Source organism: Salvelinus namaycush, chromosome 5, assembly GCF_016432855.1.
Source record: "Salvelinus namaycush isolate Seneca chromosome 5, SaNama_1.0, whole genome shotgun sequence".
NCBI classification, from domain to species: domain Eukaryota; kingdom Metazoa; phylum Chordata; class Actinopteri; order Salmoniformes; family Salmonidae; genus Salvelinus; species Salvelinus namaycush.
The window spans coordinates 54,487,768-54,506,932 of record NC_052311.1 but is presented as its reverse complement, the minus strand read 5'-3'; the positions used below and the strand labels follow the sequence as shown (position 1 = coordinate 54,506,932).

At 44.6% G+C, this 19,165-nt stretch overlaps 1 protein-coding gene across 1 annotated transcript in view; it reads left to right on the top strand.

The window, feature by feature from the left end:
- ddr1 (discoidin domain receptor tyrosine kinase 1) overlaps nucleotides 1–19,165 on the top strand; it is a 40,839-nt gene that overhangs the window by 12,585 nt on the left and 9,089 nt on the right. The window contains exons 5-10 of the mRNA XM_038992723.1: nucleotides 13–115; nucleotides 935–1,121; nucleotides 7,554–7,803; nucleotides 8,014–8,169; nucleotides 12,035–12,195; nucleotides 12,409–12,634. Coding sequence (XP_038848651.1) covers nucleotides 13–115; nucleotides 935–1,121; nucleotides 7,554–7,803; nucleotides 8,014–8,169; nucleotides 12,035–12,195; nucleotides 12,409–12,634 — 1,083 coding nt within the window. The remainder of the gene's footprint in view (nucleotides 1–12; nucleotides 116–934; nucleotides 1,122–7,553; nucleotides 7,804–8,013; nucleotides 8,170–12,034; nucleotides 12,196–12,408; nucleotides 12,635–19,165) is intronic.

Sequence of the window (19,165 nt, the reverse complement as noted above, 5' to 3'; positions counted from 1 at the left end):
TGACTCTCTCAGATGGCCTGTTGGTGTACACAGCTCCAGTGGGTCATGTGATGCACCTGTCTGGCTCACCTGTGTACCTCAACGATTCCACCTACGATGGCAGCATAGAGTCAGGGTAAGCATCATCCTCCTCTCTCAGCTCTGTGGGTATTGGCTGGCTACTTGAGATTGGTCTTCAGCCTCCGTTGGCTTTAGTTGGGTCCCACACAAATGCAACTTTTCCCCAGGTTGTCGCTGTAAAAGAGAATGTGTTCTCAGCCAGCCTACCTGGTAAAATATGGATGAATATATAAAGGAACTAGTAGCTAGCTGAAACATGGCCTCCATCGTCTGCAGGCCCCCTCCGGTGCTGCTCTGCTCCTGGACTCATCCCATCTGTTAGTAGTGAACAGGGCCTTAGTGAGCCGCAGTCAGCCAAATGCCTTTAGTCTGTCATACACACACACGAAACAACTCCTCTACCCAATGTTTATTTTCTCTGTCCACCTAATCGAATAAGAATGAAATGATCTGGAGTCAGACTTTATTTGCTGAGGGAGTTGTACTCTGTTTCCAGACTGTATTGTCCAGGGATGGGGGAAAGTAGGGAGGTTATATTCACATATACCTTTTTAATGGGGCACAACTGTTTTCATAGCGGGTGAGCTAGCGTTTTTGACGCAACCCAGACCTATATACTGTGTGTGTGTGTGTGTGTGTGTGTGTGTGTGTGTGTGTGTGTGTGTGTGTGTGTGTGTGTGTGTGTGTGTGTGTGTGTGAGAAAGCTGAGACACAGGTGTCTGAGTTGTGTGTGTGTGTGTGTACTTCTGTATATGTCTGGATGTGGGTGTGTGCATGTCTCTGTGTGTCACATGTACAATGTATGACTGTGTATGCCTTGGCATGTGTACAGTATATGTATAACGGTGTAATAATGTGTACTGTATGTGTTTAGGGTTCAGTTCGGAGGCCTGGGCCAGCTGTTTGACGGTGTGTTAGGAGGGGATGACTTCACAGAGACCAAGGAGCTGAGGGTGTGGCCGGGGTATGACTACCTGGGCTGGAGCAGAGAGGCTCTGGGGCAGGGCAGCGTTGACATCGAGTTCCACTTCGAAAAGACACGCAGCTTCCACACCATGCAGGTAAGAGGATGTGTGTGTGTGTGTGTGTGTGTGTCCCTTATATCTACATGTGTGTCTCTTTAAGTCCAAAAATCCTCCCCAAAATCCTTGGCTCACACAGTCCAATACATCTCTATAAAACCTTCAAATGATCTATGATACAATAATGTTGACCAACATTACACAACACATAATAACATAATAACTGTTGTCACATCACTTTATATCTCTTTATCATCGTGTGACTAGCCAGTAACACATTGTCTTAAATTACCCCTCCCAGTCCCACCATCATATTAGCTTTTCATTATCCTGTCGTTTATCATTGTTTGTCTGTTGTCTGTAATCTGGTCTCTGTGGGCCATTAGGTTGTATCACTGGCTGTATGTGTGGTTGTGGTTTGATGGTTTCTGGTGAAATGTTGCATTGCTATGTTGGAAGATTTTGGAATGTGTGAACCCAGTTTAATGTGTGAACCCAGTTTAATGTGTGAACCCAGTTTAATGTGTGAACCCAGTTTCATGTGTGAACCCAGTTTACTGTCCTGTTGTTTTCTCTTCTGGAATGGAGTCAGTCTGGAATGTTGGTTAGGGCTGGAATTGGAGATTTGCCCACTATAAAAACACATATTATTAAATCCCAAAAAACTTGAATGAAAGTGTATTTAAAACAATAAAATGAATGAGATAAAAGAAAACAAGCAGGAGAATGAATGAGATGATTAAAGAAACAATATTGACCAGTTTGACTTTCCAGTCTAGACACAAACGATGAGTAATCTGTTTTGAACTTTTCAGTCTTACTCATTAGTTCCCCTATGCTATGCCGTTAACGATGGGAATTCTTGAACTATCCCAGTGTTTTCCCAGTCCTCTCGGAATGCTGCACCTAAGCTATCTAAAGCTTTCTATCGCTTTCCTAAAGGTTTTTCCTGTGTTTTTGTTTTTCTATATAGATCGTTTCAATAACTTCTCCTGTAGTCTTTCCTCAATCCTGTTCCTGATGTTTTTCCTGAGCTTAAGCAGTTTTTTTCCTGCCTTTTTCCAATGCGTTCCCTGGTCTTATCTCAGCAAACATACACCTGAAGGGAATAGCACACAGTTCACGTAAATAACTGCAGGAACATGAACCTGACAAGTCTGCCTTCCCTAAAGGGAGATATGTTCTCTAACCTGGTTCTAGGACACTCCCAGGAGAGGAACGTGTTCCGTTACCTAGCTCGCTCTCTCTCTTTTCTCTCTCTCTCTCTTTTCTCTCTCTCTCTTTTCTCTCTCTCTTGTTCTCTCTCTCTCTTGTTCTCACTCTCTCTCTCTTGTTCTCACTCTCTCTCTTCGCTCTCTCGTTCTCTCTCTCTTGTTCTCACTCTCTCTCTTCTCTCTCTCGTTCTCTCTCTCTCGTTCTCACTCTCTCGTTCTCACTCTCTCTCGTTCTCTCTCTCTCTCTCTCGTTCTCTCTTGTTCTCGGTCTCTCTCTCGGTCTCTCTCTTGGTCTCTCTCTTGTTCTCTCTCTCTCTTGTTCTCTCGTTCTCTCTCTCTCTTTCTAATTTTCTCTACTTTTACATATTTTTGATACTGAATGTTATCAGATCTTCAACCAAAACCTAATATTAAATATTAAATGGAACCTGAGTGAACAAATAAAACAAGAATTACATCCTTACATAACTTAGTTTATAAAATAAATTAAATAACACCCCTTACACTCTAACTGGTTTTGCCACCTTTAGCTGCAATGACTCCAAGCTAACGCTTCCTGTAGTAGTTGATCAGTCTCTCACGTCACTGTGGAGGAGTTTTGTCACACTCTTCCATGCAGAACGGCTTTAACTCAGTGACATTTGTGGGTTTTCAAGCATGAACTGCTCATTTTAAAGTCCTGCCACAACATCTCAATTGGGGTTAGGTCTTAGCCATTTTCATGTAGAATTGATTGTGTATTTTGGATCATGTTCTTGCTGTATAACCCAGATGCACTTCAGCTTCAACTCAGACGGATGGCCTGACATTTTCCTGTAGAATTCTCTGATACAGAGCACAATTCATGGTTCCTTCTATTAAGACAAGTCGTCCAGGTCCTGAGGCAGCAAAGCACCCCCAAACCATCACCATGCTTGACCGTTGGTAGGAGTTTCTTACTGTGGAATGCAGAGTTTGGTTTTCTCCTGCCTAATGGGAACCATGTCGTCCAAGAAGTTATACTGTTGACTCATTGTTTGTATAACATTCTTACCTAGAGTCATGATGATCATCCAGGTGCTAGTTGGCAAATTTGAGTCAACTTTTTGGACGAGATCGGTCACATCCTCCACAGCGATATGAGAGAATGGACGCATTTGGTTGCAGTCATTGCAGCTAACGGTGTCACAACCAGTTATTGAGTGTAAGGGGGCAATTACTTTTTCACACAGGGGAATTGGGTGTTGCATCACTTTGTTCATTAAATAAATAAAATAACTATATCTTTTTTGTTATTTGTAAACTCAGGTTCCCTTTATCTAATATTAGGTTTTGGTTGAAGATCTGATAACATTCAGTATCAAAAATATGCAAAAGTATAGAAAATCAAAATGAGGCAAATACTTTTGTACCTTTTTTATTTATCCAGGTGAATCGATTTGAGCATAATTATTATTTACAATGACGGCCTAATAAGTGTCTGTTCTCCTCTAACCTACTAATAAGTGTCTGATCTCCTCTAACCTACTAATAAGGGTCTGTTCTCCTCTAACCTACTAATAAGGGTCTGATCTCCTCTAACCTACTAATAAGGGTCTGATCTCCTCTAACCTACTAATAAGGGTCTGATCTCCTCTAACCTACTAATAAGGGTCTGTTCTCCTCTAACCTACTAATAAGGGTCTGATCTCCTCTAACCTACTAATAAGGGTCTGATCTCCTCTAACCTACTAATAAGTGTCTGATCTCCTCTAACCTACTAATAAGGGTCTGTTCTCCTCTAACCTACTAATAAGGGTCTGATCTCCTCTAACCTACTAATAAGGGTCTGATCTCCTCTAACCTACTAATAAGGGTCTGATCTCCTCTAACCTACTAATAAGGGTCTGATCTCCTCTAACCTACTAATAAGGGTCTGTTCTCCTCTAACCTACTAATAAGGGTCTGATCTCCTCTAACCTACTAATAAGGGTCTGATCTCCTCTAACCTACTAATAAGGGTCTGATCTCCTCTAACCTACTAATAAGGGTCTGATCTCCTCTAACCTACTAATAAGGGTCTGTTCTCCTCTAACCTACTAATAAGGGTCTGTTCTCCTCTAACCTACTAATAAGGGTCTGATCTCCTCTGACCTACTAATAAGGGTCTGATCTCCTCTAACCTACTAATAAGGGTCTGTTCTCCTCTAACCTACTAATAAGGGTCTGTTCTCCTCTAACCTACTAATAAGTGTCTGATCTCCTCTAACCTACTAATAAGGGTCTGATCTCCTCTAACCTACTAATAAGGGTCTGATCTCCTCTAACCTACTAATAAGGGTCTGTTCTCCTCTAACCTACTAATAAGGGTCTGTTCTCCTCTAACCTACTAATAAGGGTCTGTTCTCCTCTAACCTACTAATAAGTGTCTGATCTCCTCTAACCTACTAATAAGTGTCTGTTCTCCTCTAACCTACTAATAAGGGTCTGTTCTCCTCTAACCTACTAATCAGGGTCTGTTCTCCTCTAACCTACTAATAAGGGTCTGATCTCCTCTAACCTACTAATAAGGGTCTGATCTCCTCTAACCTACTAATAAGGGTCTGTTCTCCTCTAACCTACTAATAAGGGTCTGTTCTCCTCTAACCTACTAATAAGGGTCTGTTCTCCTCTAACCTACTAATAAGTGTCTGATCTCCTCTAACCTACTAATAAGTGTCTGTTCTCCTCTAACCTACTAATAAGGGTCTGTTCTCCTCTAACCTACTAATCAGGGTCTGTTCTCCTCTAACCTACTAATAAGGGTCTGATCTCCTCTAACCTACTAATAAGGGTCTGTTCTCCTCTAACCTACTAATAAGGGTCTGATCTCCTCTAACCTACTAATCAGGGTCTGTTCTCCTCTAACCTACTAATAAGGGTCTGATCTCCTCTAACCTACTAATAAGGGTCTGTTCTCCTCTAACCTACTAATAAGGGTCTGATCTCCTCTAACCTACTAATAAGGGTCTGATCTCCTCTAACCTACTAATAAGGGTCTGTTCTCCTCTAACCTACTAATAAGGGTCTGATCTCCTCTAACCTACTAATAAGGGTCTGTTCTCCTCTAACCTACTAATAAGGGTCTGATCTCCTCTAACCTACTAATAAGGGTCTGTTCTCCTCTAACCTACTAATAAGTGTCTGTTCTCCTCTAACCTACTAATAAGGGTCTGATCTCCTCTAACCTACTAATAAGGGTCTGATCTCCTCTAACCTACTAATAAGGGTCTGTTCTCCTCTAACCTACTAATAAGGGTCTGTTCTCCTCTAACCTACTAATAAGGGTCTGATCTCCTCTAACCTACTTGTCATATGTTCCTTGTTCCGTGTTCTTCCATTTCAGTCAGTTAGTAGGATATTTTCATCCAACTCAGAAATAAGTGCATTCAAGTAAGTGATCAGAAACATGTTCTAGAAGAATGCAACAGGAAGACTTAAGCACCAAATAACAAGAACATAATGTATGTTTTCTAGTCAGGCCTGTGCAGATCAGATTACCCAGCAGGCTTTGCTTTGTTGAATTATTAGGCCCCCTCCAGATTACAATCAGTTACATGTTAACCTCAGTGTTGTGTTCCAGGAGTGTGCATGAGAGCATATATGGGTGTGTGTGTGTGTTTGTATTACACAGATCCACATGTGGTTTTAGTTAGAGAGGTTATCCCTGCAGTAAGTGTCAGGTTAATGACTAACCTGTCAGTAGAGTCCTAACACCAGCCCTTCCTTCCCCATTAGAGGGAGCATTTCTCCCTCCCCTTTTCTTTCCCTCCCTCCAGATGCCCTATCCCCCTTTCCCTTTCTTTTCCTCTGTATTCTCCCTCTCTTCCTGGCTATTCTATTCCCCACCTTTCCCCCTTGAACCTCTGTCTACCTCACCATCTATCCTTTCTCTTTCTCTCTATTCCCTCTCTTCCTGCCCCCCCCTCTTTCTTTATTTCTCTCTCTTTCCTCACTAGGTAGCAGTGATAGTCTATAGACATAGATGGAACCTTTCTCTCCTGCCGTGTCCCTCTGGTTGGCTGTAAAGTGTATTTTCTCCAATCAATCACCTCTCCTTCTCCCCATCTCTTATTCTCACCTCACCCCTCTTCTCTTTCCTTTCTCTTCCCTCTCCTACTTTGTCACTAATCACTTTCCACTTTCACTCATTTGCATTTATAGCCAGCTCACAACAATGTTGTCAAAACAATCAAGAGTCAACAGGATTTAAATCCTGTTTTTAATTTCATGTTTTAATTGAAAGCCCCCCTCTCCCCCTCCAACTTAAAAAGATAGTTTGCACATTGACTGTTTCTTTATGCAGAGTTTTGTTATTTCCACCTAGTACCTCAGTGTAATGTGATGTTCCTATTATAAGGAGGTAGTACATGGTCATAACAAGGCTAACGATGCATTATAACTGCAGGGTTTTAGTGTTACTATTTTTAAAATCCAGATCAGGTGGGCCTTCACACTTCAGAAAACAAAGGAAAGGAGGGGTGCTCTACAACAATGACAAAAATCATGAGAATGGCTTACCAAGAAAAACTTCCAAAAGGACTAATTCCAGGTAACAAGAAGTTGTAGCGTAGTTAAAACGCAGACTATATTTATTGCACGCCACTGCATCGAAGCCGACCATGGCTCACCTTCCTCCCTGTGCTTTGTAGCCACAGAACAGGTTCACATTTCACCAAGACGAGGTGTCATCATACATCAACTCAAATAAAGAGAGGCATTCTGTTGCTACTGCATAGACACTGTGGATCCTAAGTGGCTAGAGGATCTTTCACTGTCCTCGTTTCTAGAATGTCGTTGCCTTGATTTTGGGGGTCTCTGTGTCTCCGAATTCAAAGACACTCAAATATCACTTATGTACAGTTGAAGTCGGAAGTTTACATACACATTAGCCAAAAACATTTAAACTCAGTTTTTCACAATTCCTGACATTTAATCCTTGTAAAAATTCCATGTCTTAGGTCAGTTAGGATCACCACTTTATTTTAATAATGTGAAATGTCAGAATAATAGTAGAGAGAGTGATTTATTTCAGTTTTTATTTCTTTCATCACATTCCCAGTGGGTCAGAAGTTTACATACACTCAATTAGTATTTGGTAGCATTGCCTTTAAATTGTTTAACTTGGGTCAAACGTGTCGGGTAGCCTTACACAAGCTTCCCACAATAAGTTGGGTGAATTTTGGCCCATTCCTCCTGACAGAGCTGGTGTAACTGAGTCCCTCTCCCCCTCCCTCTTCCCTCCCTCTCCCCCATCCAGGTCCACAGTAACAACCGTCACACCCAGGATGTGAGGGTGTTCAGTAAGGTAGAGTGTCAGTTTAAACCTGGCCTCTTACTCCCCTGGTCCTCGCCCCCCCTCTCCCTGGCTGTACCCCTGGAGGACCTGAAGGACCCCTCCTCACGCCCCATCTCCCTGCCCCTGGGGGGTCGCCCCGCCCAGATCTTACGCTGCCAGTTTTCCTTCGCAGACCGATGGATGCTCATCTCTGAGATCTCCTTCTACTCCGGTACGTTCAGGGTATTGCTCTCTTTCACTGCCTTTCATTCTCACTCCTCTTCTCTCCTTTTCTCATTATCTCTGTCATTTTAACGTTATCTCTCCTTTTCTCTCTGGTTCTCAGTGTCTCTCTCCCCTTCTACTCTGTGGGATTCATGGTTATCTCTGATTGTCTTAAGAAGTTGATCATCCTATTCTTGTTTATCCCCATCTCTCTCAGAGCCGTATGGGGAGGGTGTCGACCCCATGGACACGGGCTCTGCTCTTCCTGCTCCTCCGGTCTCCTTCGCTACTCCTCCTCCTCCTCCTGTCTTCCCCTCCTCCGTCAGCCCCGCCCTCAACCACAACTCCTCCAACTTCACTAGCGTTCCCTCAGGTGAGTCGCCTCTCTTTTTTTTCCTTTAATATTTTCTTTTTTTACCCCCTTTTTCTCCCCAATTCTGTGGTATCCAATTGTTAGTAGTTACTGTCTTGTCTCGTCGCTACAACTCCCGTACGGGCTCGGGTGAGACGAAGGTCGAGAGCCATGCGTCCTCCGAAACACAACCCAACCAAGCCGCACTGCTTCTTAACACAGCGCGCATCCAACCCGGAAGCCAGCCGCACCAATGTGTCGGAGGAAACACCGTACACCTAGCGACCTGGTCAGCGTGCAATGCGCCCGGCCCGCCACAGGAGTCGCTAGTGCGCAATGAGACAAGGATATCCCTACCGGCCAAACCCTCCCTAACCCGGACGACGCTGGGCCAATTGTGCGTCGCCCCATGGACCTCCCGGTCGCGGCCGGCTGCGACAGAGCGTGGGCTCAAACCCAGAGTCTCTGGTGGCACAGCTAGCACTGCGATGCAGTGCCTTGGACCACTGCGCCACCCGGGAGGCCCGAGTCGCCTCTCTTTCACCACTTGTACCTCTCTCATCCCTGTTTGTCTCATCCCTCTCTATTCCATTCATCCCCTTTCGTCCCACTCTCCTCTCATCCCTCATCCTTTCCCCTTCCTTCCCACCTTCCCCATTTTCACCCCTCCTCCATTCCTATTCCATTCCCCTCTCCCCTCTCCCCTTTCTCCTCCTCTCTCCTCTCCCTCTCCCTCGTGCCCTTCGACCCACCAGTTGTGATGAGTGTGGGCATGCAGTGTTCTAAGTCGTGTGTTTTAAAGCAGTTCCAAAAACATGCAATGACAAAAAAGACAGGATATAAGAAGTAACCATACCATTCAATGCAGGATATCAATGTAGAAAGGAGCCATGTGTGAGCCGCCGCCTCCTCTGTCCATCATGCTGTGTTAAAGCCGCTGGCCTCAGTCCAACCTCACACAACAGCCGTCTACACTGCAGCTTTGTCTGGCAACATTGTCGTCTACACTGCAGCTTTGTCTGGCAACATGGTCGTCTACACTGCAGCTTTGTCTGGCAACATGGTCGTCTACACTGCAGCTTTGTCTGGCAACATGGTCGTCTACACTGCAGCTTTGTCTGGCAACATGGTCGTCTACACTGCAGCTTTGTCTGGCAACATGGTCGTCTACACTGCAGCTTTGTCTGGCAACTTGGTCGTCTACACTGCAGCTTTGTCTGGCAACATGGTCGTCTACACTGCAGCTTTGTCTGGCAACATGGTCGTCTACACTGCAGCTTTGTCTGGCAACATGGTCGTCTACACTGCAGCTTTGTCTGGCAACATGGTCGTCTACACTGCAGCTTTGTCTGGCAACATGGTCGTCTACACTGCAGCTTTGTCTGGCAACATGGTCGTCTACACTGCAGCTTTGTCTGGCAACATGGTCGTCTACACTGCAGCTTTGTCTGGCAACATGGTCGTCTACACTGCAGCTTTGTCTGGCAACATGGTCTTCTACACTGCAGCTTTGTCTGGCAACATGGTCGTCTACACTGCAGCTTTGTCTGGCAACTTGGTCGTCTACACTGCAGCTTTGTCTGGCAACTTGGTCGTCTACACTGCAGCTTTGTCTGGCAACTTGGTCGTCTACACTGCAGCTTTGTCTGGCAACATGGTCTTCTACACTGCAGCTTTGTCTGGCAACATGGTCGTCTACACTGCAGCTTTGTCTGGCAACATGGTCGTCTACACTGCAGCTTTGTCTGGCAACATGGTCGTCTACACTGCAGCTTTGTCTGGCAACATGGTCGTCTACACTGCAGCTTTGTCTGGCAACATGGTCGTCTACACTGCAGCTTTGTCTGGCAACATGGTCGTCTACACTGCAGCTTTGTCTGGCAACATGGTCGTCTACACTGCAGCTTTGTCTGGCAACATGGTCGTCTACAGAATAATACATCTTTATTGTCCACGTGGAGTTGGACATCTCGTATGCTACATATCATCACTCTCATGCTTTTCAGTACCTTGAGAGGAACTCTCTCTTCTCCTCTGTCTTCTCACTCCTTCCATCCCTCGTTCCTCCAGAACCCACCACCACCAACCCCATGATGGACAGCACGGGCAACAGCACACTCTCAGGTGAGAGAGAGGGAGAGAGAGAGGACATTTCCCCTGATAACTGGTCTGTTTATCACAGCTTAGAGCTGTCCTGAGACCATGAGGGGTTCAGAAGGAGAGAAAAGAGGGATAGATGGAGGGATGAAGGGCAGGAGGGGAGGATGGAGCGGTGGAGTTCATGTTTTAACTCTGGGCCAAAGAGTGTAACACACTAACACAGCATGTTGCTTTGTGGTACCTCATCATATTCACATACAACAACACCACTGCTTCCTTCCTGTGATCTCCCTAACTGCATGTTGACGGAACCAACGGAACCACTGTGGAACTAAGGAACATCAGATCATGGAACACCAGACAATTACAGGCCTTTTTAGAGGGCGGCAGTGGGTTCCACTGTGGTGGGTGTGTAGTGCTATGTCTGTCTTAACGGCTATGGTTGTGTGGCTTTGGATGTGTTTGTTTGAGTATGTGCGCATGCCGAGAGAGAGATCTCACTTTACAACACTGTTTTGCATGTTTGAGCTGAACTCATAAACTGTGTGCATTCTATTTCCTATATAATCAGAGCTGCTGCTCTCATGCAAGGTCATCTGGAACATAAAACACAGCTAAAACATTCTGTCCCCAAGACCAGCCCTGAGGCTTTCACAGACGTCCCCGGCATGAACACACTCACACACACACACACACACACACACACACACACACACACACACACACACACACACACACACACACACACACACACACACACACACAGCGAGCGAGCTTGATGAAAGTATTTGGGTGTGACAGACAGATGCGTTCTCAGCAGCTCCCTCTCTGACTATACAGACCGTGCTAATACACAGACTGCAAAGCTCATTAACACTTACACATTTACTGATGAAATACTGACTCTCTCACGTACCACATACAGCGCTGGAAAAAATTAAGAGAGCACTGCAAAATGATCAGTTTCTCTGGTTTTTACTATTTATAGGTATGTGTTTGGGTAAAATTAACATTTGTGTTTAATTCTATAAACTACTGACAACATTTCTCCCAAATTCCAAATAAAAATATTGTAATTTAGAGCATTTATTTGCAGAAAATGACAACTGGTCAAAATAACAAAAAAGATGCAGTGTTGTCATACAGTGCAGTGTTGTCATACAGTGCAGTGTTGTCATACAGTGCAGTGTTGTCAGATCCTCCACCAAGTTTCACAGTGGGTGAGAGACACTGCACCAAGCCACAGTGTCTCACACCCACTGTGAAGGATTGGTGATGATCTGGGGGTGCTTCAGCAAGGCTGGAATCGGGCAGATTTGTCTTTGTGAAGGATGCATGAATCAAGCCACGTACAAGGTTGTCCTGGAAGAAAACCTGCTTCCTTCTGCTCTAACAACGTTCCCCAACTCTGAGGATTGGTTTCTCCAGCAGGACAATGCTCCATGCCACACAGCCAGGTCAATCAAGGTGTGGATGGAGGACCACCAGATCAAGACCCTGTCATGGCCAGCCCAACCTCCAGACCTGAACCCCGTTGAAAAACAGTTATTTTGACCAGTTGTCATTTTCTGCAAATAAATGCTCTAAATTACAATATTTTTATTTGTGAGAAATGTTGTCAGTAGTTTATAGAATAAAACTAAAATGTTCATTTTACCCAAACACATACCTATAAATAGTAAAACCAGAGAAACCGATAATTTTGCAGTGCTCTCTTAATTTTTTCCAGAGCTGTATACCGTCGCAAACACACACATGCACTTCATTACGTTTATGTTCTTCTCAGACTTCGATGCTGTGACCCCAGGGGCGGGCCTTCCTGTCGCCAAGGACGACAGCAGCAACACAGCCATCCTGATTGGCTGCCTGGTGGGCATCATCCTGCTGCTATTGACTGTGATCGCTGTCATTCTGTGGAGGCAATACTGGAAGAAGATACTGGGCAAGGTGAAGGAGGAAAGGCTTTCAGCATGACTTTCAAAATGGCTACCACTATCTGTCTCACGTATCTTTACATTCTTACTTAATGTGCGTGTTGGCCTTTCAGGTTCAAATTAGTCTGTCCAGTAACGTGTGAGAATGTATGTGTGTGTGTGAGTGTCGTGTGTGTGAGTGTCGCGTGTGTGTGTGTTTTGCTAACCCTCTCCTTGTCCTCTCCAGGCCCAGGGCACTCTGTCCAGTGACGAGTTGCGTGTCCATCTGTCCGTCCCCTCGGACAACGTGGTGATCAACAACACACACAGCTACTCCAGCCGCTACCAGCGTATACACACATTCCCTGACGACAGGGAGCGCTGCGACGGAGAGGGAGAGTACCAGGAGCCCAGCGCACTGCTCCGACCACTAGACCACACCGGACGAGACAGCACCGGACGAGACAGCACCGGTAAGACATGGTTGCAGTAAGATCGCAAACACACTGAGAGAGTGTCAGTTTGACACATAGTTAGAGAGAAAGACACAGACAGGCAGACAGATATACAGACAGACAGATATACAGACAGACAGACAGATTGATATACATACAGACAGACAGATTGATATACATACAGACAGACAGATTGATATACATACAGACAGACAGATTGATATACATACAGACAGACAGATTGATATACATACAGACAGATAGATTGATATACATACAGACAGATAGATTGATATACAGACAGACAGATAGATTGACAGACAGACAGACAGACACAGACACAGACACAGACAGACAGACACAGACAGACAGACACAGACAGACAGACACAGACAGACAGACACAGACAGACAGACACAGACACAGACAGACAGACACAGACAGACAGACACAGACAGACAGACAGACACAGACAGACAGACAGACAGACACAGACAGACAGACACACAGACAGACAGACAGACACACAGACAGACACACACAGACAGACACACACAGACAGACAGACACAGACAGACAGACACAGACAGACAGACACAGACAGACACACAGACAGACACACAGACAGACACACAGACAGACACACAGACAGACACACAGACAGACAGACAGACACACAGACAGACACAGACACAGAGAGACAGACACAGACAGACACAGACAGACACACAGACAGACAGAACACAGACAACACAGCAGACAACACAGACACAGACAGACACACAGACAGACACACAGACAGACACACAGACACAGACAGACACACAGACAGACACAGACACAGACAGACACAGACAGACACACAGACAGACACAGACACACACACAGACAGACACAGACAGACACAGACAGACACAGACGACAGACAGACACAGACCAGACACACAGACACACAGAGACAGCACACACAGACAGACGACACAGACAGACAGACAGACAGACAGACAGACAGACAGACACAGACAGACAGACAGACAGACAGAACACAGACAGACAGACCGACAGACAGACACCAGACAGACAGACAGACAGACAGACACAGACAGACACACAGACAGACAGACAGACACAGACAGACAGACACAGACAGACACAGACAGACACAGACAGACAGACACAGACAGACCAGACAGACACAGACAGACAGACAGACAGACACACAGACAGACACAGAACAGACAGACCAGACAGACACAGACAGACAGACACACACAGACAGACAGAGCACAACAGACAGACAGACACAGACAGACAAGACCCAGACAGACAGACACAGACAGACACAGACAACAAACACCAGACAGACAGACACAGACACGACAGAACAGACAGAACACAGACAGACACACAGACAGACAGACACAGACACAGACAGACACAGACAGACAGACACAGACAACAGACAGACACAGACAGACAGCAACAGACACGGACGACACAGACAGACACAGACAGACACAGACAGACACGACAGACACAGACAGACACAGAGCAGACAGACACAGAGCAGACAGACACAGAGCAGACAGACACAGAGCAGACAGACACAGACAGACAAGACAGACACAGACAGAGACAAGACACAGAACAGACAGACACAGAGCAGACAGACACAGACACAGACAGACAACAGACAGACAGACAGACAGACAGACACAGACAGACAGACACAGACAGAGACACAGACAGACAGACAGACAGACAGACACAGACAGACAGACACAGACAGACACAGACAGACAGACAGACAGACACAGACAGACACAGACAGACACAGACAGACACAGACAGACAGACACAGACACAGACAGACAGACACAGACACAGACACAGACCAGACAAACAGACACAGACACAGACAGACAGACACAGACAGACACAGACAGACAACAGACAGACAGACACAGACAGACAGACAGACAGACAGACAGACAGACAGACAGACAGACACAGACACAGACAGACAGACAGACAGACACAGACAGACAGACACACAGACAGACAGACACAGACAGACACAGACAGACGACAGACAGACACAGACAGACACACGACAGACACAGACAGACACAGGACAGACACACACAGACAGACAACAAGACAGACACACAGACAGACACAGACAGACAGACACAACAGACAGACACGACACAGACAGACACAGAAGACAGACAGACAGACAGACCAGACAGACAGACAGACACAACGACAGACAGACACAGACAGACAGACACGGACAGACCACAGACACAGACAGACACAGACAGACAGACACAGACCAGACGACAGACACAGACAGACAGACAGACACAACAGACAGACACACAGACAGACAGACACAGACAGACAGACACAGACAGACACAGACAGACACAGACAGACAGACAGACACAGACAGACACAGACAGACACAGACAGACACAGACAGACACAGACAGACACAGACAGACAGACACAGACAGACACAGAGAGACAGAGACAGAGAACCGGTACTGAAGAATGTGCTGTATTATTGAAAGAAAGAAAATAAAATCTAGCAACTGCTATATCAATTAGCCAGTTGATTTGGCTAGAAAAAGAGAAGGAGATGTGGTACAGTACAGTAAACACACAAAGCAGAAGGAGATGTGGTACAGTAAAGTAAACACACAAAGGAGATGGGGTACAGTACAGTAAACACACAAAGGAGATGTGGTACAGTACAGTAAACACACAAAGCAGAAGGAGATGTGGTACAGTACAGTAAACACACAAGGAGATGTGGTACAGTACAGTAAACACACAAAGGAATGTGGTACAGTACGTAAACACACAAAGGAGATGTGGTACGTACAGTAACACACAAAGGAGATGTGGTACAGTACAGTAAACACACAAGAGATGTGGTCCAGTACAGTAAACACACAAGCAGAAGGAGATGTGGTATAGTACAGTAAACACACAAAGGAGATGTGGTACAGTACAGTAACACAACAAAGCAGAAGGAGATGTGGTACAGTACAGTAACACACAAAGGGATGTGGTACAGTACAGTAAACACACAAAGCAGAAGAGATGTGTACAGTAAATAAACCACAAAGCAGAAGGAGATTGGTACAGTACAGTAAACACACATGCAGAAGGAGATGTGGTACAGTACAGTAAACACACAAAGGAGATGTGGTACAGTACAGTAACACACAAAGCAGAAGGAGATGTGGTACAGTACAGTAAACACACAAAGAGATGTGGTACAGTACAGTAAACACACAAAAGCAAGGAGATGTGGTACAGTACAGTAACACACAAAGCAGAAGGAGATGTGTACAGTACAGTAAACACACAAAGGAGATGTGGTATAGTACAGTAAACACACAAAGGAGATGTGGTATAGTACAGTAACACACAAAGGAGTGGTACGTACAGTAAACACACAAAGGAGATGTGGTACAGTCACGTAAACACCAAAGGAGATGTGGTACAGTACAGTAAACACACAAAGCAGAAGAGATGTGGTACAGTACAGTAAACACACAAAAAAGGAGATGTGGTACAGTACAGTAACACACAAGCAGAAGGAGATGTGGTACGTACAGTAACACACAAGGAGATTGGTACGTACAGTAAACACACCAAAGGAGAAGGAGATGTGGCACAGTACAGTAAACACACCAAGGGATGTAGTACAGTAACACACAAAGGAGATGTGGTACAGTACAGTAAACACCAAAGCAAAGGAGATGTGGTACAGTACAGTAAACACACAAAGCAAAGGAGATGTGGTACAGTACAGTAAACACACAAAGGAGATGTGGTACAGTACAGTAAACACACAAGGAAATGTGGTACAGTACAGTAAACACACAAAAGAGATGTGGTACAGTACAGTAACACACAAGGAGAAGGAGATGTGTACAGTACAGTAAACACACAAAGGAGAAGGATATGTGGTACAGTACAGTAAACACCAAAGGAAAGATGTGGTACAGTACAGTAAACACACAAAGGAATGTGGTACAGTACAGTAAACACACAAAGGAGATGTGTACAGTACGTAAACCACAAGATGTGGTACAGTACAGTAAACACACAAAGGAGATGTGGTACAGTACAGTAAACACACAAAGCAGAAGGAGATTTGGTACAGTACAGTAAACACACAAAGGAGATGTGGTACAGTACAGTAAACACACAAAGCAGAAGGAGATGTGGTACAGTACAGTAAACACACAAAGCAGAAGGAGATGTGGTATAGTACAGTAAACACACAAAGGAGATGTGGTACAGTACAGTAAACACACAAAGCAGAAGGAGATGTGGTACAGTACAGTAAACACACAAAGGAGATGTGGTACAGTACAGTAAACACACAAAGCAGAAGGAGATGTGGTACAGTACAGTAAACACAAAGGAGATGTGGTACAGTACAGTAAACACACAAAGAGATGTGGTTACAGTAAACACACAAAGGAGATGTGGTACAGTACAGTAAACACACAAAGCAAGGAGATGTGGTACAGTACGTAACACACAAGGAGATTGGTACAGTACAGTAAACACACAAAGCAGAAGGATGTGGTACAGTACAGTAAAACACAAAGGAGATGTGGTACAGTACAGTAAAACAACAGCAAGAAGGAGATGTGGTACAGTCAGTAAACACACAACAGAAGGAGATGTGGTACAGTACAGTAAACACACAAAGCAGAAGGAGATGTGTACAGTACAGTAAACACACAAAGGAATGTGGTATAGTACAGTAAACACACAAAGGAGATGTGGAAAGTACAGTAAACACACAAAGGAGATGTGGTACAGTACAGTAAACACACAAAGGAGATGTGGTACAGTACAGTAAACACACAAAGGAGATGTGGTACAGTACAGTAAACACACAAAGCGAAGAGATGTGGTACAGTACAGTAACACACAAAGCAGAAGGAGATGTGGTACACAGTAAACACACAAAGCAGAAGAATGTGGTACAGTACAGTAAACACACAAAGGAGATGTTGGTACAGTACAGTAAACACACAAAGGAGAGAGTGTGGTACAGTACAGTAACACACAAAGCGAAGGAGATGTGGTACAGTACAGTAAACACCAAAGCAGAAGAGATGTGGTACATACAGTAAACACACAAAGGAGATGTGGTACAGTACAGTAAACACACAAAGGAGATGTGGTACAGTACAGTAAACACACAAAGCAAAGGAGATGTGGTACAGTACAGTAAACACACAAAGGAGATGTGGTAGTACAGTAAACACCAAAGGAGGGAGATGTGGCAGTACAGTAAACACACAAAGCAGAAGGAGATGTGGTACAGTACAGTAAACACACAAAGCAGAAGGAGATGTGGTACAGTACAGTAAACACACAAAGGAGATGTGGTACAGTACAGTAAACACACAAAGGAGAAGGAGATGTGGTACAGTACAGTAAACACACAAAGCAGAAGGAGATGTGGTACAGTACAGTAAACACACAAAGGAGATGTGGTACAGTACAGTAAACACACAAAGGAGATGTGGTACAGTACAGTAAACACACAAAGGAGATGTGGTACAGTACAGTAAACACACAAAGGAGAGAGTTGGTACAGTACAGTAAACCACAAGGAGAAGGATGTGGTACAGTACAGTAAACACACAAAGGAAAGGAGATGTGGTACAGTACAGTAAAACACACAAGGAGATGTGGTACAGTACAGTAAACACACAAAGGAGATGTGGTACAGTACAGTAAACACACAAAGGAGATGTGGTACAGTACAGTAAACACACAAAGGAGATGTGGTACAGTACAGTAAACACACAAAGCAGAAGGAGATGTGGTACAGTACAGTAAACACACAAAGGAGATGTGGTACAGTACAGTAAACACACAAAGCAGAAGGAGATGTGGTACAGTACAGTAAACACACAAAGCAGAAGGAGATGTGGTACAGTACAGTAAACACACAAAGGAGATGTGGTACAGTACAGTAAACACACAAAGCAAAGGGATGTGGTACAGTAAGTAAACACACAAAGGAGATGTGTACAGTACAGTAAACACACAAAGCAGAAGGAATGTGGTACAGTACAGTAACACCACAGAAGGAGATGTGGTACAGTACAGTAAACACACAAGAGAGTACAGTAAACACAAAGGAGATGTGGTACAGTACAGTAAACACACAAAGCAGAAGGAGATGTGGTACAGTACAGTAACACACAAAGGAGATGTGTGTACAGTACAGTAAACACACAAGCAGAAGGAGATGTGGTAGCATACAGTAAACACACAAAGGAGATGTGGTCAGTACAGTAACACAAAGCAAAGGAGATGTGGTACAGTACAGTAAACAACAAAGCAGAAGGAGATGTGGTACAGTCAGTAAACCACAAGCAGAAGGAGATGTGGTACAGTACAGTAAACACACAAAGGAGATGTGGTAAGTACAGTAAACACACAAAGGAGATGTGGTATAGTACAGTAAACACACAAAGGAGATGTGGTACAGTA